Genomic DNA, 25235 nt, shown 5'->3' on the forward strand with positions numbered 1-25235 from the left:
CCCACCTACCCCTAAAGAGGTCCCAGTGATCTAGGAACCGAAATCCCTGCCCTCTGCACCAGTCCCTCGGCCACGCATTCAGCCTCCACCTCATTCCATTTCTTCCCTCATTCTCCCGTGGCACAGGCAGCAATCCTGAGATTACTACCTTCGCTTTTCTCTTCCTCAGCTGCCTACCCAGTTCCCTATAGTCCCTTTTCACGAGTGCCTCCCTCTTCTTACCTACGTCAGTAGTACCTATATGCACTACAACCTCTGGTTCCTCACCCTCCCCTTTCAGGATGTCTGGGACACGCCCAGAGACATCCCGAATCCCAGCCCCAGGGAGACAAACCACCATCCGCGACTCCCATCTACGTCCACAAAAACGCCTGTCCGCCCCCCTCACTGTGGAGTCCCCTATTAGCACTACCTTTCTGCTCTTTTTTTGATTTTTTGACTTACTGGCTCAGCTCCAGAGACCTGGCCACTGCTTCCTCCCTCGGGTGAGCTGTCCCCCCCAGTAGTACTCAGGCCGGAGTACTTATTTTGAAGGGGGACATCCACCGGTGTGCTCTCCATCACCCGTGGTTTCCCCTTCCTAATAGTTACCCAAGTGCCCTCTTCCCATTGCCCTGGTGTGACTACTTGCTGATAGCTCCTATCTATAACCGCCTCACTCTCCTGAAAGAGCCGAAGGTCCTTGAGCTGCATTTGCAGCTCCTTAACCTGGTTCCGTAGGGCCTGCAGCTCCACACACCGAGCACAGGTGTGGATGTCTGGTAGACCAGGAGCTTCCAAGACCTCCCACATGTTGCATTGGCAACAACATACAGATCTCACACCCATACTTGCCTCTTTTAGCAACCCAGAGGAAAAAGTAAAAAAAAACTTATAACTTACCTTATCCCTTTGGCCCTGTGAGCCAAAGCCCTGACAGCACACACAAAAACAAAAGCAGTCTTACCTGCTCTCAGACAGAGCCCCCCTCTCTCTCTCTCTCTTTTAGGTTTGAGGAGGGGGGAGGGCTGGGATGCTCTACCTATGTAGAGTATCGGGAATCCCCTCCGGTCTAATTTATAGTAGGGTGAAAAAAAAACTTGACCCGAGTGCCCTCGCAACTACTTCCGGGGTAAAACTTAAAGCAAGCAAAAAAAACCCACTAAAACAAAGTTAGTTTTTAAAAGAAAGAAAAAGAAAGAAAAAGTCGCTGTACTCACCCACAAGCTCTCCACTCGCAAATCGCAGCCTCTCTTCAGTGCTCCCACAGTGCTTGTTTTGTCCCACAACAGTGCTGTGTATGTACTTACCTTATACATCCATTCTGCCCAGCCTCTTTTTCCTGCTGAGTTTCTTGAGACCCGGAAAACCCAATTTAGCTTGGCCAATCCATCTAAGCCGCACATCCTTGACCTGTGGGAGTAAACCAGAACACCCAGAGAAAACTCACGCAGACACGGAGAGAATGTACAAACTCCACACAGACAGTCAGCTAAGCCGGGAATCGAATGTGAGTCCCTGGTTTGGTGAGGCAGCAGTGGTAACTGCCAGACGTGGGTTTCCTGCTGGTGTAGGCTGCTGTCAGTGGTCAGATTCCGCTGTCAGAAACAAGCCATGGTGAGGCTAGAAAATCCATCCAACCTCCAGACTTTAAAACTGGGCTCTTGGATAGGCCTGGCTGGCAGACCCCAACAAGGAAGGAAAGGAGAGTGGAGCAGGGGACCAATTTGAGAAGCTGGTGACTGGGGGTGGCGGGGAGTAAAAGGGGGGTTATGGTCTTGATTGGGGGGTTGCCTCCAATGGAGTGCAGAGCATCTCCTCAGAAAGAAGGAAGCTCCCTCTTTTCTGACATCAACCCATAGAGTAAAAGCTGCCAAGGTACCTGCCTGGCCTACATCTTCTCCTGCCATGGGGTTGAGTAGCAGTGGGAGTGGATATAAGGCCCATAGTATACTTCCCGCTACTGCAAAATGAGAGGCAGATCGAGGGAGGGTGGGGAGGTGGTGGGAAGGCCACATGCTTTATTTCATAAGACTCCACTTTCAAAGAAGCCAACAGGGAAATGTAAAATCCAGCCTGATATCACTGACCCTGCACTGCTGCGGGTTTAAAATCCTGGAACTCACTTGCCAGCAGCACTGGGTGTTGCTGCAAACATGGATTGCAGCCGTTTGAAGAGGCAGTTCACCATCACCTTCCCAGGGATAATTGTGAATGGACAAACACTCACCTTGCTGGTGACTCCCACATCCCATGAAAGAATTTTTGAAAAACTCTTACTACAGAATGGGGATTCTTCCCCAGCCGCTTCCAACACCTGCTCCAATAAACATCTTAAAGAAATGCAGGTCGGGGAACACCGATTCAATCCATTAGGTTAAGGCTTAATTACCAGGATGGAAGGAAATTCTTCACAGAAAGAGCAATCGATGTGTGGAAGCACAAACCTCCTTGAAGGCGCATGTGGCGGCTGCAATGGGCAAGTGCTGGGATCTCTTTGAAGGGATGAAGTAAGACAAATCAAATAGTTTTCCTCATCCATATTTATCTAACAATCTTATGAACTGATGGCTTTGCTTCAGCCTGTTTTAAACCAGAGCCAGTATGATTACAACGTGCTCCTATCCCATTGTAAATTGTCCCTTAGTGTCGGGGGATGAGCAGGGTAAATACGTGTAATAAACTGGGGTGGCATGGTGGCACAGTGGTTAGCACTGCTGCCTTACAGTGCCAGGGATTGTGTTCAATTCCTGGCCTTGGGTGACTGTCTGTGTGAGTTTCCTCCAGGTGCTCTGGTTTCCTCCAACACCCTAAAGGTGTGCGAGTTAGATGGATTAGCCATGCTAAATTGCCCCATCGTGTCAGGGAGATTAACCGGTTAAATATGTGGTGTTACGGGAAATGGTGGGATTGTTGACAATGCAGGCTTGATGGGCCAAATGGCCTTCTTCTGCACTCTAGGGATTCTCTAATCCCACTGATGTGAACAGCTGGAGAATTCTGGCCCAGGCTGCATCACCTCTTTCTTCAGGACTGCCTGTAGTCCCATCAGTGGCCACTGCCTGAACATGGCACTGCTGAGACTACAGAGCTGCAAATCAGATTGGCTAACAGCCCTGTCAGGCTGGACTTCCACCCATATGGGAGCTGATGTCTCACCCTGACACAATTAAGGTTGCTCCAGCATACATTTGCTGCAGGTGGACAGACTTGGGGGTGATTTTTCAGTCGGTGGTACACCATAAAATTCAGCTCGTGGTTCCAAGTCAGGATGGTGTGTGCCTTGGAGGGGATCTTGCAGGGGGTGGTGTTCCCATCAATCTCTCCATCTCGATGTTAACATTGATGGGCCTTTGTGAGTTGCTGTGGTGCTTCCCATAGACGATTCACACTGCTGCCACTGCATCAAAGTGGAGGAATTAAATGATGGTGCATGGAGTGCCAACCAAGTGAGTTGCTTTGTCCTGAATGGTGTTAGATCCTTAGAGTGTTGTTGCAGTTGCACTCATAGAGATGGACACTGGGAAGATGGTGGGATTAGATAGGGAACGCAGCTTGTACCAGCTGTCTAACACCGATAAACTGGATGCAGTGCCATAGGAATGGTCAAAACAAGTGAATGCAAAATCAAATGCCATATTCCATAAATTGCAATTCAAACCTCACACCTTAACCAGTGCTGTAATACTAACCTCACACCCTACTCAATGCTGCAAATCTAACCTCACACACTACTCAATGCTGCAACTCTAACCTCATACACTACTCAATGCTGTAATACTAAATTCACACCCTACTCAATGCTGTAACTCTAACTTCGCACCCTACTCAATGCTGCAATGCTAACATCACACCCTGCTCAATGCTGTAATACTAATCTCACACCTTACTCAATGCTGGAACTCTAACCTCACACGTTAACTCTAACCTGATACCCTTCTCAATACTGTAATACGAATCTCACACCTTACTCGATGCTGCAATTCTAACCTCACACCCTACTCAGTGCTGTAACTGTAACTTCACACCCTACTCAATGCTGCAATACTAACCTCACTCCCAACTCAATGCTGTGATACTAACCTCACACCTTAACTCTAACCTCATACCCTATTCAATGCTGTAACGCTAACTTCGCGCCGTGCTCAATGCTGCAATACTCACCTCACATCCTTCTCAATGCTGTACTATTAACCTCACACCCTACTTAATGCTGCATCTCTAACCTCATACCTACTCAATGCTGTAACTCTCACCTCATACCCTATTCAATGCTTTAATACAAACCTCACGCCCTACTCAATGCTGTAATACTAACCTCATTCCCTGTTCAATGCTGCAACTCTAACTACACACCCCACTCAATGCTATAATACTAACCTCACACCCTACTCAATGCTATAATACTAACTTCACACCCTACTCAATGCTATAATACTAACCTCACACCCTACTCAATGCTGCAACTCTAACCTAACACCCTACTCAATGCTACAATACTACCTCACACCCTACTCAATGCTGAAATATTAACCTCACACCCTACTCAATGATGTAATACTAACTTCACACCCTACTCAGTGCTGCAACTCTAACCTCACACCCTACTCAATGCTGAAATATTAACCTCACACCCTACTCAATGCTGAAATATTATCCTCACACCCTACTCAATGCTGCAATATTAACCTCACACCCTACTTAATGCTGTAATACTATCCTCACACCCTACTCAATGCTGCATTATTAGCCTCACATACTACTCAGTTCTCTGTACTCCATCAGTCTTTTAGCAAAAATCCCAATCAATCATAACTGCTCAGTCTTTGCTTTCTTTCACACTCATGCTGAGCATTTCTTCAAACCCTATACCCACACCTGACAGCTTGCACACACTGCCAGATATTCAGTCACACAGCCTCTTTGCAGACCAGATTGCAGCACACCCACTGACACAATGACTTCTATCTTGCAGGATAGAATGGCAATAAGTGAAGGCAGCAGGAGCTAGCCAGTGGAAAGCTATCATGCTGTATATGCTTACGATGGTAACAGGGATGACCGTCTCCATCACTGCAGTGGATATGAGTGAGGTCGTGGTCATTGATGAGGCTGAAAACCTGTAAGGCGAGAGAATGCTAATCCTCCCCCTCTCTTCCCACTCATCCCACATTCTCACCTCATACGTAAGACTTCAATTGCTTGATACCTCCAGCTTCCTCACGCACGCACACGCATGCACACATGCATGTGTACTCACACATATGCACATGCGCACACATGCACGTACACACACATGTACACACATGTGTTTGCACACACACATGCACAGTTGGCGATGGCCTAGCAGTGTTTTCACTAGATTATGAATCCAGAACTTCAGCTCATGTTCTGGAGACCTGGGTTTGAATCTCGTCATGGCAGGTAGATTTTGAATTCAGTGAAAAAATACCTGGAATAAGGAATCTACTGATGACCATGAAACCCATTGTTGATTGTTGGAAAAATCCACCTGGTTCATTGATAGCCTTCAGGGAAGGAAATCGGCCATCCTTACCCAGCATTGAGTAGGATGTAAATATTGCAGCATTGAGTAGGATGTGAGGTAAGTATTACAGCATTGAGTAGGATGTGAGGTAAGTATTGCAGCATTGAGTAGGGTGTGAGGTTAGTATTACAGCATTGGGTAGGGTGTGAGGTAAGTATTACAGCATTGAGTAGGATGTGAGGTAAGTTGCAGCATTGAGTAGGGTGTGAGGATAGTATTACAGCATTGAGTAGGGTGTGAGGTTATTATTACAGCATTGGGTAGGGTGTGAGGTAAGTATTGCAGCATTGAGTAGGGTGTGAGGATAGTATTACAGCATTGAGTAGGGTGTGAGGTTAGTATTACAGCATTGATTAAGGTGTGAGGTCATGTGGTTGACTCTCAACTGCCCTCCAATACCAACTAGGAATGAGCAATAAATGCTGGCCAACAAGTTGGAGTGGCAGTGGCACCTTGAATACGAACCTGCTGCCCTTGGCTACCTCCCACAACTGTCGCTCTGACAGTTCCTTTACTCTTACCCTTCAGTCAGGCAGTCCAGACTTGGTGCTGCCCGTGTCAAGGAGGGTGTAGCGCGTAACACAACCTGTAGTGTGTAACACAACCTGTCAGACACAGAGCAGCTGGAGACCATTTGCAGCCTAACTGAATGAAAATCCGCAGCCTGTCACTTGCCGTGGTGCAAGTACTGAGTAGCACTGTCTAAGAACACTGGCACATGCAAAGAGTCTCAGAAAACAGGCACTAAGGGAATGCACAAAGGCAATGAATTAACTGTTCTCTGGAACATTGGATGGTTTGATTGATAAAAGTTGGTTTGGAATGTTTTGTGGTGACTTTATTTCAATGTTGTGGGCACGAGGACTCAGTGATTGTCAGGAATAGGAGGAAATAAGGTTTGGGGCTTTTGTTGAATAGGGATTTGGGAGTTTATTTATCGGTTCCACAATTGGATAAGTCAATAGCGGACAGTGTGACTGGTAATTGGCTATATTGATTGCCACCTCCCTTCCTTGTGCACTTCCTCTTCCACTTCCTCTCCCTTAGCTACTGGTAAGGCCTGTACCCTGATGATGGCAAGGATGTGCAAGGCATTGCGTAGACCATGGTGAATCATGGCAAACTACCAGCCAGCTCCTCCTCAATGGTCCAGGCAGCAGAAACTTTGCTGCAGTGATCTGAATGCTGCAAGGGTGAGGTTATCTTATCCACTTTGGAAGGAATAATGGTAAAATGGACTATAAATGGTGAAAAATTACAACATGCTACTGTGCAGAGGGACCTGGGGGTCCTTGTGCATGAATCCCAAAAACCCAGTCTGCAGGTGCAGCAGCTGATCAAGAAGGCGAATGGAATGTTGGCATTTATAGCGAGGGGGATAGAATATAAAAGCAGGGAGGTCTTGCTGCAACTGTACAGGGCACTGGTGAGGCCGCAACTGGAGAACTGAGTGCAGTTTTGATCCCCTTATTTGCAAGGATATATTGGCCTTGGAGGGAGTACAGAGAAGGTTCACCAGGCTGATACCGGAGATGAGGGGGTAAGCTTATGAGGAGAGATTGAATAGATTGGGCCTGTCCTTGTTGGAGTTTAGAAGGCTGAGGGGGGATCCTATAGGGACATATAAGGTAATGAAGGGGCTAGACAGGGTAGAGGCAGAGAGATTAATTCCACTTAAAAAGGAAACAAGGACTAGAGGGCACAGCCTCAAAATAAGGGGAAGTCAATTTAGAACAGAGTTGAGGAGGAACTTCTTCTCTTAGAGGGTAGTGAATCTTTGGAATTCTCTGCCCACTGAAGCAGTGGAGGCTACCACGTTAAATGTGTTTAAGTCACGGGTAGATAGATTTCTGATCGATAAGGGAATTAAGGGTTATAGGGAGCAGATGGGTAAGTTGAACTGAACCACCTTTAGATCAGCCATGATTTTATTGGATGGCGGGGCAGGCTCAAGGAGCTCAATGGCCTACTCCTGCTCCTATTTCTCACGTTCTTATGTTCTTCTCAATGACATATTGAGGGGTAGCATCACTTATGTCACACGCTGAGGTTGTACACCCAAAGTTATGAACCAAGTGGTCGGCAACTATCCTTTGTTGCCCAGTAGTCAGCCTCTGGCCCCTTACGTTCATTCAAATGCTGATGAGTCAGCTGATGGCACAGGATAGAGGCATCATAGGCATTGCCAGATTACTGAGCACTCCACTTGCTTGATGCACTGACTATGGCTACACACCAGCTGGGCATTGAGGCAGTGGATTGAGTTGCATTGCTGAGTTTACGTGCAAAGTGCTATGTGGTAACCAGTGGTGCCCTGCAGCTTGGAGAAGCTCTCTATCCCAGCACAGCCATGTATTTGCTTCACCAGCTTCTTTCTGAAAAAGGTGAATATGTCTTTCTTTCTGCAGGCACACAGAGTATGCGTGATCTCTTTCTGCAAGAGTGAGGTGTTGGAAATACAGCCTGGAAGGAAACCAAACTGAAGAAGTTCATATTCACAACTACCTCAATGCTACCCTTACCCTTCTCTGAGACTGCACGCCAGCCCCCAGTAGAGGGTTGGGGTTAGGGATTTGATTGAGCATCTCCTTAATGAGCACAAGCACTGTTCCTCAATGAGGGTGAGCTGGGAAAATTGGTCTCTGAAGACCCTGAGTGGATATGGCTTTCCACTGATAACATTTCCCCCACTTCCTCCTCCCTCCTTCCATCTTGCCCTTCTTTGCTTCACCTCAGCTCATTTTCCCTGACATGTTGGAGGCCAAAGGACCTGATAACTGCAGAATGCAGAACCCGGAGCAAATGATCTGAGCAGGACTCTTGAAGTCAGAACCAAGACCTTCACCATGTGCCACATCACCCTCCGTAGACTCCCAACCCTTAAGTAGCAGTACAAACCTCCAAACACTTCCACTAAAACAGCAACAGCCAGCAGAAATCAGTCAGCAATTAAGCTGAAAGTGTTTGATGATGCCTTCCTATATGAGGTTAAAAGGGGACATTAGCTGGAGCATTTTGGTGAGATAAAGCGTCATTTGAGTTGAACTATTTCATGTTGACGGACATCACGATCCCTCTACCTTACCTGTCATTGGCACATGCTCCCAGTGTGCACGTCAATGACAGTTTTGGCATCCTGTGCTGCCAGTACAGGCATGTTGGCATGACACTGATGTCTCTATGTTAGCATTCAACTCCAAAACTTCCTACATTAGTCATTACTGTTACCAGTCCAGAATGAACAGATAATACCATTTTGTGGCAGGACTAATGCAACCATGTCACCAAGTAACTAGATTTGTTTCATTAAATTATCATTTCCACCAACTTATTCAGTGTTTCCTAAGCGAGACTCATTCTCATTCATAACACCAAAAATATGGGCACTGCGCAACAAAGTGTTGCAATCCCTGTCAGGTTTCTTGGCAAACAAAACTCGAGGTGATTGCATTAGATCAGCTTGCTGAGAATATATTGACACACACTGTCTGGCTGGAGAAAAGATGTGGGCGAGAAAACTGGGTCTTCTGGATCATTGTTCATCTCTGTCCCAGAGGGAGATGATGAGAATGTTCTCTAACTGACTAAAGACCTCAGTGAGATAAATTTAACTCAATTTGAAGTGAATAGAAATGCAAGGTACATAATTGCTCTATGTCCAATATTAATTGAGCAATAAACTCATAAATTGCAGTTGGATAGCTGGAATAAAGTACAAAATCACCCTATCGTAGTGGCAGGAGGATTTGTATTGAGATCAGATTGAGGTTGGAAAGTTTTTGGTCCTATCAATGCGGTCAGTCTGAAGCTACACGCAACCTGTACAACATATATTAAGCTGATCTTTCTCTACACCCTAACTATGACTGTAACAGTGCATTCTGCACCCTCATCTTTCCTTCTCCCTTATGTACTCTATGCACAGTAAGCTTTATCTGTACAGTGCACAAGAAACAATAATTTTCACGGTATACCAATACATGACAATAAGAAATCAAGTCAGTTGATAACATGGAATAAATAGGTTCCATTTTATACCATTATCAAACCAACTCCTCTAATTGGAGTAATTCTTTTCAGTTTACAGCAAGGCGGAAGAGTCCCCTTTGCATCATTGCATAATCAGTTTGAACCTCTATATATTAGCATTCAATTCAGGAATGACCTACATTGTCCAGAATGAACTGATAATACCATTTTGTGGCAGGACTAATGCACCATGTCACCAAATAGCTAGATTGGTTTCATTAATTTATCCTTTCCATCAACTTATTCACTGTTTTCCAAGCAAGATTCATTCTCATTGGTTTACAGTCACGCACGTTGAAGAAAAAACATGCTTTGAGAAAAATCTGTTCAACATCCTTAAAGATTAGTGTTTCGACCTTTGTTCCTTCAGTCGACTAACCTATGCGGTGCAGTATTTGATGCATGCTCTTGCATATGAAAATACATTAACATGAATGTTTCTTTTTGTGTGTGAATTGTTGCAGTGTTGTTTATCAAGATGGATTTTATGGGGCAGACATTTATGTAAGTACTTGCGATGTGCACGCAGCCTTCACTCATTACTAAAGTCATCCTTCTTACAAGTTTGCTGGCAGTATCTGCCATTTTTAACTTTGTTGTACCACCTGTCCAAAGGCTGAAAAACAACAATGCAGCTGTGCTCATATCCAAATAATTTTTCATAATTCTTTCTTGCAATAACCATATGCTGGTGTGTGTGTGCCGTATTCTTTTCAAATTTATGGTATTAAAATATATACATGGTGACCACTTTAAACATTGGCATAATATGTTGCAGTATTATTACTTTCCTGTTAATGAACAGTGTTGTAAATGACTTTCATTTTGTTAAAGATGTTTTTCTCATTTAGTTTCCAAACATCTCATGCCATTTCTGTTCTATTTTTGGAGAGTTCTGTAGGCATTTTTCTGGTGACTTTAATGTGTCTGATATCTGCAGATTTTACAGCATTAGAGTAATGGCTCTGTTGCTCATTAAAATGATAGATGGGAGAGTGGAATCAAAATATTATTTACTTTTGCTTCCAATGCCATTATTTAGTATTCCTACCTCAGGCAAGCATGACCATTTCCACACTGCACTGAGCTGCAGGCTGAGCCACAAGTTTAAAAGTACAAATGGGGACTGGTACACAACAAAAGATTCTGAGCACCCTAGGGCCAAATCGAAGACCTAAATTTAAATTCAAAATCTGCAGGCTTTCAGAAGAAGGTATCTTGGCTCTCAGTTACTTCATTAGATGGATACTGTGTAACAATGGAGTGTTCCATCTCACTGCTACCTGTCATGGAACAGAAAAATACAGCTAAGAAACTTCTCTCCCAAGAGAATCGTAGAATCCCTACAGTGCAGAAGGAGGCTATTTGGCCCTCGAGCCTGCACCGACAACAGTCCCACCCAGGCCCTATCACCGTAACTCCTGATTGTCCCCCTGATAGAAAGCATGGCTGTCAACCTAGCCCATACACCTTCAGGCTGAGGGAGAAAACTGGAGCACCTGAAGCATATTAAATTTATAGAATGGTTATAGCATAGAATGAGGTTGTTTGGCACATCGCACCCCTGTTGGCCCTCTGCAACAGAACTTCACTTTATCCCACTCCCTCGCAATCCTGCAGATTTTTTTTTTCTCCTCAGGTAATTATCTGAATCCCTCTTTGGAGGCCTTGATTGAATCTGCCTTCACCATGCTATCAGGTAGTTCACTCTGGATCCTAATCACTTGTTGAATAAAAAGAAAACATTTTCCTTCATGTTGCAGTTCACTGTTTTGCCAATCACCTTAAATCCATGTCCTCTAGTTCTGGATGCTTGTGCCAGTGGGAGTAGTTTCTCTCCAACTGCTCTGTCCTGAAAACTCAGCCTTCTCTGGAGGTCCCCAGCATCACAGATGTCAGTCTTCAGCCAATTCGATTCACTCCCATGTGATATCAAGAGATGGCTGAAGGTGCTGGATACTCCAAAGGCTATAGGCCCCCACAATATTCCAGCAATAGTCCTGAAGACTTGTATTCCAGAACTTGCTGCATCTCTAGCCAAGCTGTTCCAGTAAGCTACAACACTGGCAACTACCCAACAATGTGGAAAATCACACAGGTTTGTCCTGTATGCAAGAAGCAGGACAAATCCAACCTGGCCAATTACCACCCATCAGTCTACTCTCAATCGTCAGTAAAGTGATGGAAGAAATATCAAATCGCACTTACTCAGCAATTACCTGCTCATTGATGCTCAGTTTAGGTTCTGTCAGGATCACTCAGCTCCTGACCTCATTCCAACCTTGGTTCAAACATGGACCAAAGAACTGAACTCCAGAGGTGAGGTGAGAGTGACTGCCCTTGACATCAAGATAGTGTTTGGCTGAGTGTGGCATCAAGAGACCTAGCAAAACTAGAGTAAATGGAAATCGGGGAAGAAACTGGTTGGAGTCATCCTGAGCACAAAGGAAAATGGTTGTGGTGATTAAAGGTCAATCCTCACTTCCAGGATATCATTGCAGGAGTTCCTCAGGGTAGTGTCCAAGGTCCAACCATCTTCAGCTGCTTCATCAGTGACTTCCCTTCCACCATAAGGTCAGAAGTGTGGATGTTCGCTTTTGACTGCACAATGTTCGATACTATTCATGACTGCTCAGGTACTGAAACAGTCCATGTCCAAGTGCAGCAAGACCTGGACAATATCCAGGCCTGACAAGTGGCAAGTAACATTCACACTAACCAATTGCTAGGTAGTGACCATCTCCAACAAGAGAAGATCTAACCAACACCCCTTGACATTTAATGACATCACCTTCGCTGAATACCCCATTATCAACATTCTGGGGGTGATCATCGACCCAAAACTAAACTGGACTAGCCATGTAAATACTGTGGTTACTAGAGCAGGGCGGAGGCTAGGAATACTGCAGTGAGTAATTCACCTCCTGCCTCTCCAAAACCTGTCCACCATCCACATAGCACACATTAGAAGTGTAATGGAATACTCTCCATTTACCTGAATGTATGCAGTCCCAACAACGCCCAGGAATCTTAACACCATCCAGGACAAAGCAGCCCGCTCGATTGCTATCCCTTCGACCCATATTCAATCCCTCTACCACCAATGGCCAGTATGTGCAACATCTACAAGATGCGCAGCACGACCTCACCAAGGTTCCTTAGAAGGCACAGTTACAACTTTTTGAATTGTGTGCCATTTACAGATTTTGAAATTGTGCCCTGCTCATCAAGTCTACTTCATTATTATAGATCAAGAAAAGCAGGGATTCCAACTCAGGGTTGTCTGCAAAGCTCCAGATATATCTTCCCCCACTGTGATAACCAACTTCTCACAGCCACTATCTGTCTCCTATGACTCAGGCACTTGTGTATCCATGTTCCTATTGTTCCTTTTATTCCATGAGGTCTAACTATGTTGACAGGTCTGATTTGTGTCCCTTTATCAAATGTGTTTTGGAATTTTATGGAGATCACATGATTAATCAGATGAGCCACATAATTGGAATCGATGATGGAGGTGAATGATCCATAAAAATGAAGATATGAGGGGGATGGAAAAGACCCATCTGTTCTTTGGAACTTACCAAGTTAGATGTTGGATTAAGATACTTGGTCCTGAAGAATGATGAACAAAAAGTCTCAACAATGATGCTTGAGAATCATAAGTCTTTTAGACTTGTGTCTTTTGTTTGATCTTTTAAAACTATTTTCCTCATTGTTAGAATTAACAACAGTTATTGTTCAGATAAAGTGCAAAATCAGTTTTATACTAGTTTCCAGTAAGGATACCTCTTAAGTAGATGATGATGTTCGCATTTCTTCCGGATATTGAAATCTTCAAACATCAAAATAAATAAAAGCAAAGTAGGCTCATTTTCAGCGCTGTGTAAAGTGGATAAGTTTTATATCACACTGAAACAGTGTATTGTTAGAATTTCCCCCTAGAAGCTGTCTTCCTTGTATTTTCCTTTCAAAGTTACACAGTTAGGTATCAGCCTCCGAGTTTAAATTGATTAAATTTCATTGATAGAAATATTAAAAAATGCATTGGACAACATTAGAAAATACAAATTGCATTCTGTAATTCATCTACCAGAGACTTTGAAAAATTACATTGTGTGAAACTTTAGTAAACAGAAGAAAATCTTTTCAAGATAAGATGAAACGATAGCAGAGAAATAAATCCCTCTTCAATACCCAAGAGTAGCTTCTCCCTGTTTTTTTTTAATTTGGTGATACTTGATTTATATGGATTTGAGGTTTTTCAATGGTTCAGTATCGATTCCAAACTTGAAAAGGAATGGCTTATTGGATTCATGGGTTATTCATTCTTTTCACATTCCAAACATTATTTCTGTTTCATTATAGAGTAGTGTATCAAGAACCAGTGTATGGCAATAAGTTCCTCCAGGTATGAAGTACTGGATAATGAGTGAAGCATCACATTGAATGGGGATTGCTGTGAAACCTTTCTTACTAACTGTGGGATAAAAGGGGAAATTGTTGATGCAGGAAGGGTTTGCTTTGAGTGAATATTAACCATTTTCAGGCAGTCTGGGTTTGCCGAGTAGCTAGGGCTTGGGGTAATCTGTGGCAAAAAAAAATATTGGGAATAAATGCTGATTCCAGACAGGGAATCTTGGCTAAAAGCTTAGTAAGTAGGGCTTGTATAAGTCTTTTCCATCCACTGAACTTGCAAGAAGACAAAGTGAGGATAGCTGTCCCCAAGGGTGATGGGACGGCCACATCCAACCACATTTTAATTGGATCATAAATGGTGTTTGCTTTATCTACAGAGACTGGATTCTGTATGTTAATTGGCATGCTGCGATCATTTAGAAATGGTTGATATAACATTCTGGCCCATTGAACAGGAGGCTCTGCTGTTCTCACAGTTTGACAATCAATGCATCAGTGCCCACAATTCATTTTGAATGTGCATTTGTTTGTCCTGTTGCTTAATTGAAGATCTATAATTGTCCTAACTTCAAAAATGAGCAAGTTTAATTAAAATCAAATTTATATGGGAATGACTTCATTCCAACTCGTGTGACTTAAAGAATTAACTTTAATAATGGAGCCAACAAATGCATTAGGATCAATATGTTAGGGATATCTTGACAGAATATCCTCGATCCTTCAGTATGTTCAACATTTGTGCAGCAGGTGGCCAGTTTCTTAGCAGAGAGCAGTAAGCTGTATTTGAACAAGGTACACTTTGTCTTCATCTAAATTAAATAGTAAATAGGAGCACAGTCAATAGTTCTCAACCTCAAAACTCAGCTTCAGATCAGCAGCATGGATTGGTTTTGTCTTCTTAAATATTGTTTTCTGTGTGGTCTCACACCTAAATCTAATGGACATGTGTCATGAATGTCGAATGGGTCAAACTTGCACATTTTTGATTCAAAGATTATCATAAAGAATAATAAATTAGGTTTTAAAATTGTTATGGGCCTGGGCTTGACACAATTGATCAATTGAATAGTACTTTACAGTCCCATTAAATGATTCATTTAGCCTAGTTAAATGAGAACATTTTCATTTTCTCTTTAAAAATTAATTGCCTTTCCTTCTTTGGTGTGCCCAAACTGGGCAGCTGACCTGAACCACGTTGATTCCAGAACTCTGCCAATCCTGCTCCCTAACCAGCTGTTAGGAGACGCAAGAGAGCTGTATGGAAGAACGTGTCACTGATTTTTATTTTGTTCTCTGTCCCAGCAGAGATATATCTGTACTCTAATCCCTAAAGACCGAGCATAGATTGGAAACCCGGTGCATGGGAAATAACGGAGACATGGGGCGGGATTTTCTGGCCGCGCTCATCCCAAAACAGGATCATCCTACCCGAGGTCAACGGACCATTGCATGGTCTGCCCCTGCCCAGTACAATTCCTGTGGTGGGTGGGACAGGCAGTTCTCCCCATGGTATAATCTTAACATTAAGACCATAAGAAATAGGAACCTGAGTAGGCCATTTGGCCATGTGAGCCTGCTCTGACATTCAATAGGATCATGGCTGATCCAAAATTCCTCACATCCACTTTCCTACCCTTTCCCTGTAACCCTTGATCCCCTTACTACTCAAAAATCTATCTCAGCTTTAATTATACACAAGAACTGTGCCTCCACAGCTTTCTGCGACAAGGAGTTCCAAAGACTCTCAACCCTCTGAGAGAAGAAATACATCCTCATCTCATGTCTCAAATTAGCACCCTTTATTAAATGATTCAAAACAGTGGTGCACCAGTACGTCACTAGACAGTCCATGTAATTTATGCTTTACTACTTGCGGTTATCTGCATAAACATAGATTTTAGTTCATTAACCATCACCACGTACAATATTTGTCAAGAAGACCTGAGTCCAGTTGTTTACTGTGCCTTAGAAGATTAAACCAGAATTTGCAGACCTTGAATATTTCAAGACTGTGAGGGTGCTGATATATTACTTCCCCTCTTCATCACCTGGAAATCATAATCACAGGGCAGATCTGACTTGACAAACAATGTGATAGGTTATGGTAAAATAGCAATGAAAAGGTGTAGAGCAAACAGCTTTACAAATTCATGTTTCCTCTGTCAGATATACCCCGTTGAGCTTATCAGATGTGAAATCATCAGTTCAGGCATAAATCATGACCTGCTTCCACAAATGTTGAGAATACTGGGCACCCTATGCTACGAATTTGCAAGTGGACTGAGCTACTTCTTTTGTTTGCAGGGTGGGTACGCTGCCTACAGGTATGCCCAACCTGCCACTGCTACTGCTGCTGCCTACAGCGACAGGTAAAGAAACCTTTCTCTTTTTCTGATTGAACTTATTGTAATTTACACAGTGTTGTGCGAGGATACAAAGGAGCTAGTTCTCAGGAACAATTGGTTATCCTCCAAACAAATAGCGTTGTTGAGTTGTGAATTTGTGAACACCACTACTATTAAGCGTGATATGGCTTGGTCACATTGTGATTGTTTCTACAGTGGTATTTGATATCTGTCATGCCACTTTCCAGCCATCAATTTAGACTGGTTCTGGAGTTTGCAGCTGTTCTGTAAAATGCCGACAGAAATTTATAATTCCTTATGAGAAAATACTGACTTGCCATCCTGGAATTAACTTGACTTGCTTTCATTTCGTTTAATTTGAAAATCTAAAATGGTTCAATAAAAACTGAGTAGGAAAGAGCAAATTGTCTGGGGTTTGAGTGTTTAGCCGCGGTCTAAATTGAATTGAGCAGAACAAATTGCTCACAAAGGCACATTGAGTGCTTTCAAACAATATTTCCACTTCCATTTTAACTGAAATTGTCCTGAAAAAAAATACCAACATGCAGATCATCAAGGCATCAGTCATGCTCCGCAATAAGCAAGGAAAAAGGCAGAATTCAATTTTACTAATAACATTACTGAAGGTGGCATCACACCACAAGTTGTTTCCGCTTTAGTTTACTTTAATCTCCCTGAGCGATACTCAAAGCCTCGTATGATGTTCTTCCACAAACTGCATCTCCAAATCCCAGATGCACACCTCCTGACAGTCGCTACGAGGCTAAATGGCATTACCATCCTCCATGCCGCTCCATGTCAAGCCATGGATACAAGTGGCCAATTACAGATCAATGCCAGAGCCACTGCGAAATGATGGCACCGTAGCCAACAGCGATTGAAGATAAAGTATTCTCTCAGCGTGATGTCACAGTGGTTAGCACTGCTGTCTCACAGTGCTGGGGACCCAGGTTTGATTCCAGCCTTGGGTGACTGTTGGTGTGGCGTTTGTGCATTCGCCCTGTGTCTGTGTGGGTTTCCTGAGTATTCCAGCTCCTTCCCTCAGTCTAAACATGTGAGGGTCAGGTGGATTGGTCTTGTTAATATTGCCCCTCAGTGTCAGCAGGATTAACCGGGTAAATAGGTGAGGGTTATGGGGATAGGGCCTGGGTGGGATTGTTGTCAGTGTAGGCTTGATGGCTGAATGCCCTCCTTCTGCACTTTAGGGATTCTACGATCTTGTAGATTTAACATTTCAGATTCACTTTGTTTCTTTTCTCCCCCAATAAAATTAATTTGCATGTACTGGATTATTTCATCACAATCTCACAAGCAATTAAAATTACTTGTGTTTTAATGAAAAACAATCAAACATCATTTTATTGAAGGGAAGCTAGATAAACACGTGATGAGGAAGGGAATATGGGGTTAAATGAAGTAGAATGGGAGATGACACATACGAAAAATAAATGCTGGCATAGCCCAGTTGGACTGAGTCACCTGTTTCTGTGCTGTTACACCCTGAGTTAGAGATGAAAGGTTATTGACCAGCTTTTTGTAGAAGATCTAAAACACATTTTAATTCTCAAAGATAACACAGTGATTGCTCACTTATTTGAAACAACTGAATGTTTTCTTTTCCTTCTCTTTGACTACGTTACCTCTCCTGCCACTTTCAAACTCTTAACTGAGGCTGCTTTAAATAGATGGTTCCTGCTCTCTTTAATCTTGCCCAAGTGACCATTTCACTGTAGGAACATCCATGCTCACCTCACCCACAATCCACACATGTGCATTGGTCAGTAGGGATCACTTCTGCCACCCAAGCCAAGATTGGGACTGACCTTGGTCTTTGTGTCATACCTGGTGGTGCATTTATATGCTGATCATTCGAGAAACTATCAAACCATTTGTGTTTAATTTTTGGCTAAAAACAAGGTCACGTGAAGAGAATCATTTCTGGGGAGTATCTGCAGATTATTCTGGGCTTGGTTAAGGAATTAAGAAGAAGAAACATGCTGGAGATACTCAGCAAGTCTGGCAACACCTGTGCAGGGAGAAATAAAGGGTGGGATTTTCCTGTCCTGCCTGCCTCGGGAATCGTAGTGGGTGGGACAGGACCATGCAAAGGTCTATTGACCTTGGGGCAAGATTTTCCAGGCTTGGGGCTGAAAATGCCACCGTGAAGGTGAGCAGTTCTGGTCCCTCCAAAATTCCTTCCCAAAGTTAACAGACTTTTGGCTGGTCTCTAATTCCGGGGGCAGGACTGGAAAATGTAGGGAGCAGCCAAAAGTCCATTGACTTTGGGCAGGAGATTCTAGTGGAACAGAGAAATCCTGGCCAGAGTTCATGTTTGAAATGTTGGGCTGGATTTTCAAAGTGGGGTCAAGAAGCCGACACATTTGTTGGGATTTTCCACCCACCCCCTGGGAGCATGTTTTACAGCTGTGGAGGCAGCCCACCATGGGCTGGCAATGTGACCTTCCAGTCCTGCTGCTGTCAGCGGGTTTTCCTGTTGTTTGTGCCCTCCCCTGCTGATTGAACCCACTGAGTGGAGGTTGTCGTCTGCAGACCCAGGAGATCTTGCTGGCAGGGATGGTCGGAAAATTTTGGCCCTTGGGTGAACTTGGGAAATGATTCTGTGCCGCAGCTTATGATGCTATTTTTTAAATTCAATTGGCCCAGTTGGCCAGGACATGGGAGCTGTCTGTCTGCTGCCAGCGGTAGAGGCTGATGCCAACCTTGTAGAAGAGGGCAGGAAACTCCTCACAACTGGCTGCTTCAGAAGGGGCCATGCAGGAAAATAAAGGCCTAATACTAGTACTGGAACAGGTAGATCCATTAGAAATGGTTTTAAGACAAAGACAAAGAAGCTTTATTTGACCCTTTGGCAAACCCAGTAGGTGTGTTCAATAGAATTTCGGGTTCATTGAAAAGACAGGCTCTACAACAAGCTCCTGAAGGAGCTCAAGGGCAGCATCGTGGCACAGTGGTTAGCACTGCTGGCTCGCAGTGCCAGGGACCTGGGTTCAATTCCGGCCTCGGGTGGAGTCTGCACCTTCTCCCCATGTTTGTGTGGGTTTCATCCGGATGCTCCGGTTTTCTCCCACAGTCTAAAGATGTGCAGCTTAGGTGGATTGGCCATGCTAAGTTGCCCCTTTGTGTCCAAACGATGTGTAGGTTAGATGGATTAGTCATGGTAAATGTATGGGGTTAAGGGGATAGGACGGGGTAGAGGGACCATGTAAGATACTCTGACAGAGAGTCGGTTCAGGCTCAATGGGCCACTTGGCCTCCTCTGCACTGTGTGATTCTATTAATGTTAATGGGTGGCAAGCAGGCTTATCATTCCGCAAAGCCGTCTCCTCTCCCTTGCCGACCCGTTGAATATTTCAAACTGTGGAGGAGGTGTTGGGATCTTGAGAATACTTGCCAGACCTGCTGAGTATTTCCAGCCTTTTCTGTTTCCATTTCAGAATTCTAGCCTCTGCTGTATCTTGTTTATGTACAAGGTTTTGGTGAAGAGTTTTGTTCAGCGTCTAGTTTCATCCTCAAATTTGTGACCTCCCTGGATCACAGGAACGGTTTTTGCTTCCTTTACTAATTATGAAATATATTGGGTGGGATTCTCCGACCTCAGTAATTGTGTACCAGAATGGTAACTTTGCTTTTGGTTAATATATCTGCTTTAGGAGGTTGAGGTATGGTGTGTCAAGATAGGACACACCAAACTAGTCAGGCTTTAAGTTTCTCTTGGGAGTGAAATACTTCAGCTTTGTTGATCTAGTGAGGCTATATGGAAATGTGAATTTAATTTATACTTTGGTAGAACCTTTAAAGCTTTATTAGTGGCATTGATAGCAGTGCTGTAGATAATGTAATCGAGATGGGTTGCCTTTTTAATTATGGGTCAGTTCTAACACTGTGGCAAGATTCAGTTGAAAGGGCGTTGATCCAAAGACTATCATCCATCCCTTAACTCAACCCTCACTTGCTATTAACATGAGTGACTGATCGGGCAGAGAAAATGGGGGGAACTGGAGAATCTCACCCGAGGTCAATGAACCTTTGCGTGGTCTGGCCCGTGTCCACTACAGGCGGGACAGAAGACTCACCCCTCTCTCTTCTTCTTCTCTCCCTCCCCCTCCATTTTCTCTGCCCGATCAGTCACTCATGTTAATAGCAAGTGAGGGTTGAGTTAAGGGATGGATGATAGTCTTTGGATCAATGCCCTTTCAACTGAATCTTGCCACAGTGTTAGAACTGACCCATAATTAAAAAGGCAACCCATCTCGATTACATTATCTACAGCACCGCTACCAATGCCACTAATAAAGCTTTAAAGGTTCTAATGAAGTATAAATTCACATTTCCATATAACCTCAAAACCACAAAATTGAAGTATTTCACTCCCAAGAGAAACTTAAAGCCTGACTGATTTGGTCTGTCTTGTCCTACCATACCATGCCTCAGCCATGTAAAGCAGATATATTAACCACAAACAAAGTTACCATTCTGGTACATAATTACTGCATACATCTTGGTTAACTTTCACTGAGCAAGCAACATTTGTTTCTCAAGAATTGGATTTTCCAGTTTGGTGAGGGCCTGATAATGTGGGTGTTCAGTGAAAACGTGCTTATGTTTCTCCTTAGATTATTTTTCTGCATTTTGTTTATCTTTGATGTTCTTTTTGACACCAATGGATTGGCTTCATCGATTTTTTTTATCTGTTACTGTTCATTCACAGGCACTCTTGATACCAAAACCTTTGCATCCCCACACAGAGTTATATCATTCTGTAACACTCAACATTTTACCGTGTAGTAATTTTATCGATTAATTGTGGATTTCGCTCCCTATCTCTCATAACAGACCAAACGTAGACAAGAGAGCTGAAAACTCAAATTCCCCTTGCGTTTTCATAATTTGTAAGCGCAATTGGCCCTTGAAGTGTTCACACTTATGCCAACTGACATATCACACAGACTCCCAGTATGAGTGATCGATCTGAAGAACACTACCATCACTTTCCAACTCTATTCTCAAAATTTATTGCCAGAGAATGAGAGAATTGCCTTTATAATTGGCACACAGTTTCTTTATCGATACTTTCCAGGTCCCAGGCGGAATTTTGATTGACACATTCTGGTTTAACATTTATCCATTTACTCATTTATTTTGAGATCTACTGACCAATTTCACAGAATGGACTTCAAAATAGGAACGGTTGTTATTTTTAACCCATTGAAATTCAATGCAGAAGCCTTCATTTTTTTTTGGAAATTGTGTTGCGTTTTGAAGATGGTAGCTTGATTGAAGTTATATCTGATTATTTCTAAAATGGCACATGTGGTCTTCCCTGCCATGTTCATGCAGGGGCTTGATTTAGGTATGTTTCAATCTCTGCTGTGCCGTTAGTATAAGGAGCGTGATGGAGCTCCCTTCTACTCACATATTACATGATCAAATTTCAAGCAAAATTAATTATGTTTTCTTGACTCTTTTAAATGGATTCAGTAGAATTTTCTTTCTTCTTCTTGCTTCTTGTAAACCAGTGGACCAATTGTGTGTTACATAACTATTATTGCTGACTAATTGTTGAACTCCATATTAAAAACACAAGGGCATTTCTAGTTCCAGTATGTTAATATCAAATGTCTTAAGTGCCTGCTACGAAATGTAACATGGTTTCAACTATTTTGTAATATATCACAATCGGGTTGAATTGTTGACTGATTTTACGATAATTATCTGAAGTTCTAAATCTACTGATTGCCTTGTTTATCTTTGCTTCGGAAGGTTCAGGAGTGTTAAGGCCGTAGAATTTCCCGTGTAAGCAATGTTTTGAATCAATGAAACTACAGTATACTATTGTTTTTCAATTTCTAATCACTCCACACATTGTTTTATTTGTGTTGTGTGTAAGGTGGATGTATGTATTTTGCCTGCTTGCACCAAACCTAGAATGCAATTACGCCTGCATATAAAACTACAGTGTGTTATTCTTTCACGTTATGTTATATTGCATTTTGTTATCATGAATTTATGTTGTATACCTCTCTGGTGGAACCGAAATAAACCTTCGGTTGTAAATAGCGTACCTGAACATGCAAAACAGCACGATATTTCCTTTTCTATCAGTTTATTTCTTTTTAATACTATCTTACAATTCTTTTTTTGCAATTTTCTTTCTTTCCAGTAAATTTCATCAGATGTGGTTTTGGAATGCAGTGAGATTGCACAGAAATAAAATGAAATTGATACCACCAAAATGGTCACAAATCATAGGACGGATTTTTTTTAAAAAAACAAGAAGGGCCAGTGGTTCTTTGTTTTGAATAATCAAAACAGCAACAAATCATTGCACACTATTAACCGAGCAACAGTCATCAGTACTGCAGCCCCTAACGTGCTAAACCTTGGTTCTGAAAAGATAAACTGCTCTTGTTTAATAAACAGAATCACAAATAGCAGAACAACTGATTCAAACTACTATTTATTACACAATGCATGCCCATAGCTAAAACGTTATCACTGAGTATGCTGAGAGCATGTTCATTGAAGAGTATGTAAATACTAATGGCACTTAAAAGGAATTGTGCTGACCCTTTGTCATTTCACACTTAGTGGTACTGTGAAGCCCTTTCGTACCTTATCGGTCTCGGGGAAGAGGGACGGATTGTCATTTTGTCAGTGCATATTCACTTGATGAATCAGTTTATCTGCAAAGCTGTATCACTTCTGACAGATCCATCACAAAAGTTCACTGTGTGGCTTCTTGAGCAAAGCCCCAGGACAAGGATTTTTGCCTTGTTTGGCTGCCTGGTGGTTTTTGATTTGATTGGTGCATTTTGTTGTGTACAGTGTACTGGCTTGTGTATCATAGCTTGCAACCAGGGTTCCTTTCTTGAAAATCATTGAACTACTAGATCAAAATATATGCCATTGAATAAATTTAGCTACGACTGTTTGCATTTCGATATCCATGCATATGCACTATGTACATTGAATGCAGTATCATAAATCCCAGTTTGCATGCGCTACACCAGTATGCTTTTAGATGCTGTTGGTATGATTTCGTATAGACTGAAGCTAATTACTCATAAATGTTTGCAATAAGTGCTTCGTTTTTTGGCTATTGAAAAACAGTTAGGGGAATGTTGGAATGCAAATATTCAATCTATCGTATGTTCCACGTGATCTTTTCTAATGTATGCTTTTGTCCATTTAATGGCTTAATGATGAAAATATATCTGAGATTAGCTTTGATATTAAATGATAGGTTGTAGCCAAATTTTGTAAAATGGAATATTAATCATGGATTTCTGTCTGAAGAAATGGGAGACGTTTAAGACCTTAAATTACCTTATCACGTATAATAATCAAACAGTTATTTTGAAACAAAATACTAAATGTACTGTCATTTTAAAAAATGCATAAAATTACTTACATTTTGTTCCATGCTGAAATTTCACCTCCATTTACATGATTCTAATGCTTGCATATGTAGATTTTGCTCTTCCCTTAAATGTAGATACATTAAAGTGGATCTTTTTTCCCCAATTACGCAAGGCACACAAATTCGAGAAATGGTTTAATTTTATTTCAAAAATCCTGCTAATTAAAAATAAAATCCCATGGAATATAGAGAAATAAAATTCACGAGTAGTAAGCGACAGTTTCTTCTTATGGTCTTATTATTCATATTGCCTCCTCAGGGCCAATTAGAAAAGACGATTCTACGCAGTTTAAAAAAAAGAACAGTTTACACTATACAAAAGAAAATGGACCCCCTCTGAAATTAGTGTTTAAATTCAAATCCGTGAACTTAACAGAAAACACATCACAGAAACTGGAATAAAACTATATTTGCTATGTATTATACTTGTAGATTTACAAATAAACCATTGATAAGCAAAAGTCCGAAAGACTTTCAATATTTCAGCTTGCATGAACATTTGTGAGGAAAGTTTTTTCAGCACATAATGTTGTTTTGCTGGCTTTATTGGGCAATGGGTTGCAAACAGTCGATATCATTAATAGCCCTGCATGCTAATCAAGTAATACATTTACCGTGCAAAATCTTTTTTTTCTAATGACATATCCTGCAAAGAATAAACCAATATCTTCAACTTTAATTCAATTTTATATATACTGTTTTTTAAATTGGCCATTGATTAGATATATGTATATGTAGAAAAGATTAAGACAATAATTCACTCAACTAAAATTCACAGTTAATTGAATAATTTCTGAATTCTGAAAACCTCCTGCTCCCTCACATTCATTTAATTAAGGAATCCCCCCCCCCCCACCCCATCTTTAAACATCAGGTCAGTGGGCAGCTAGCACATCTTCCAGTCAAACGTGCTCGTCACCAAAGCAGTGTTGTCAATTTTATCTTCTTTTGCAGAAATCAGTTCGTCTTCGTTGCAGCAGATGAAATTTCTTGTAACACCTCTTCAGGTAATAATTGTTGATACTTTTTGATGCATCCACAGTGATATTTATATCTTTCGTGGTATCCTGCCGAACATTTGCCAAGAGGGGTGGGCCCTTTTTTTGATTACTGCCAGCGGAGCGGGTAGCCCTACAAATCCCGTGACATGCCGTTTTTATTCATGAACAAGAGCAGGCCCCGCCTTGGGTATTACAGAGATGGCCTTAGTGTGGTTGAGGTTTAATCTTTGTGGATAGAGGAGCTGAAAATGGTTTAGAAACCCCCTATTCCACATGTCATCCCGCAGCAATTGTTTACCCTGCCATTTTAAACTGCTGCTATATTTGCCCTACGTGGTGCGCATTGACCTTCCACTCTTCACTGGTCAAGAAGGTATAATTTTTATAGTTGGAGCTAAACATTTTAACCTGGAAACATAGATGGTTTTTAAGTCAAACATGCCATTGAGAAG

At 42.4% G+C, this 25235-nt stretch overlaps 1 protein-coding gene across 11 annotated transcripts in view; it reads left to right on the plus strand.

Moving 5' to 3' along the window:
• Window positions 1–25235, plus strand: part of rbfox1 (RNA binding fox-1 homolog 1) — a 1792700-nt gene that overhangs the window by 1741195 nt on the left and 26270 nt on the right. For 9 of the 11 annotated variants that reach the window (XM_080206634.1, XM_080206632.1, XM_080206635.1 and 6 more), the window contains 2 exons: window positions 10021–10060; window positions 16280–16344. In XM_080206634.1, coding sequence (XP_080062760.1) covers window positions 10021–10060; window positions 16280–16344 — 105 coding nt within the window. Of the gene's footprint in view, window positions 1–10020; window positions 10061–13924; window positions 13968–16279; window positions 16345–22122; window positions 22156–24736; window positions 24790–25235 lie in introns of all 11 variants that reach the window. The other 2 variants (XM_080206629.1, XM_080206639.1) reach the window with 2 other exon arrangements.

Source organism: Carcharhinus amblyrhynchos, chromosome 18, assembly GCF_965287045.1.
Source record: "Carcharhinus amblyrhynchos chromosome 18, sCarAmb.v2.hapA, whole genome shotgun sequence".
NCBI lineage: Eukaryota > Metazoa > Chordata > Chondrichthyes > Carcharhiniformes > Carcharhinidae > Carcharhinus > Carcharhinus amblyrhynchos.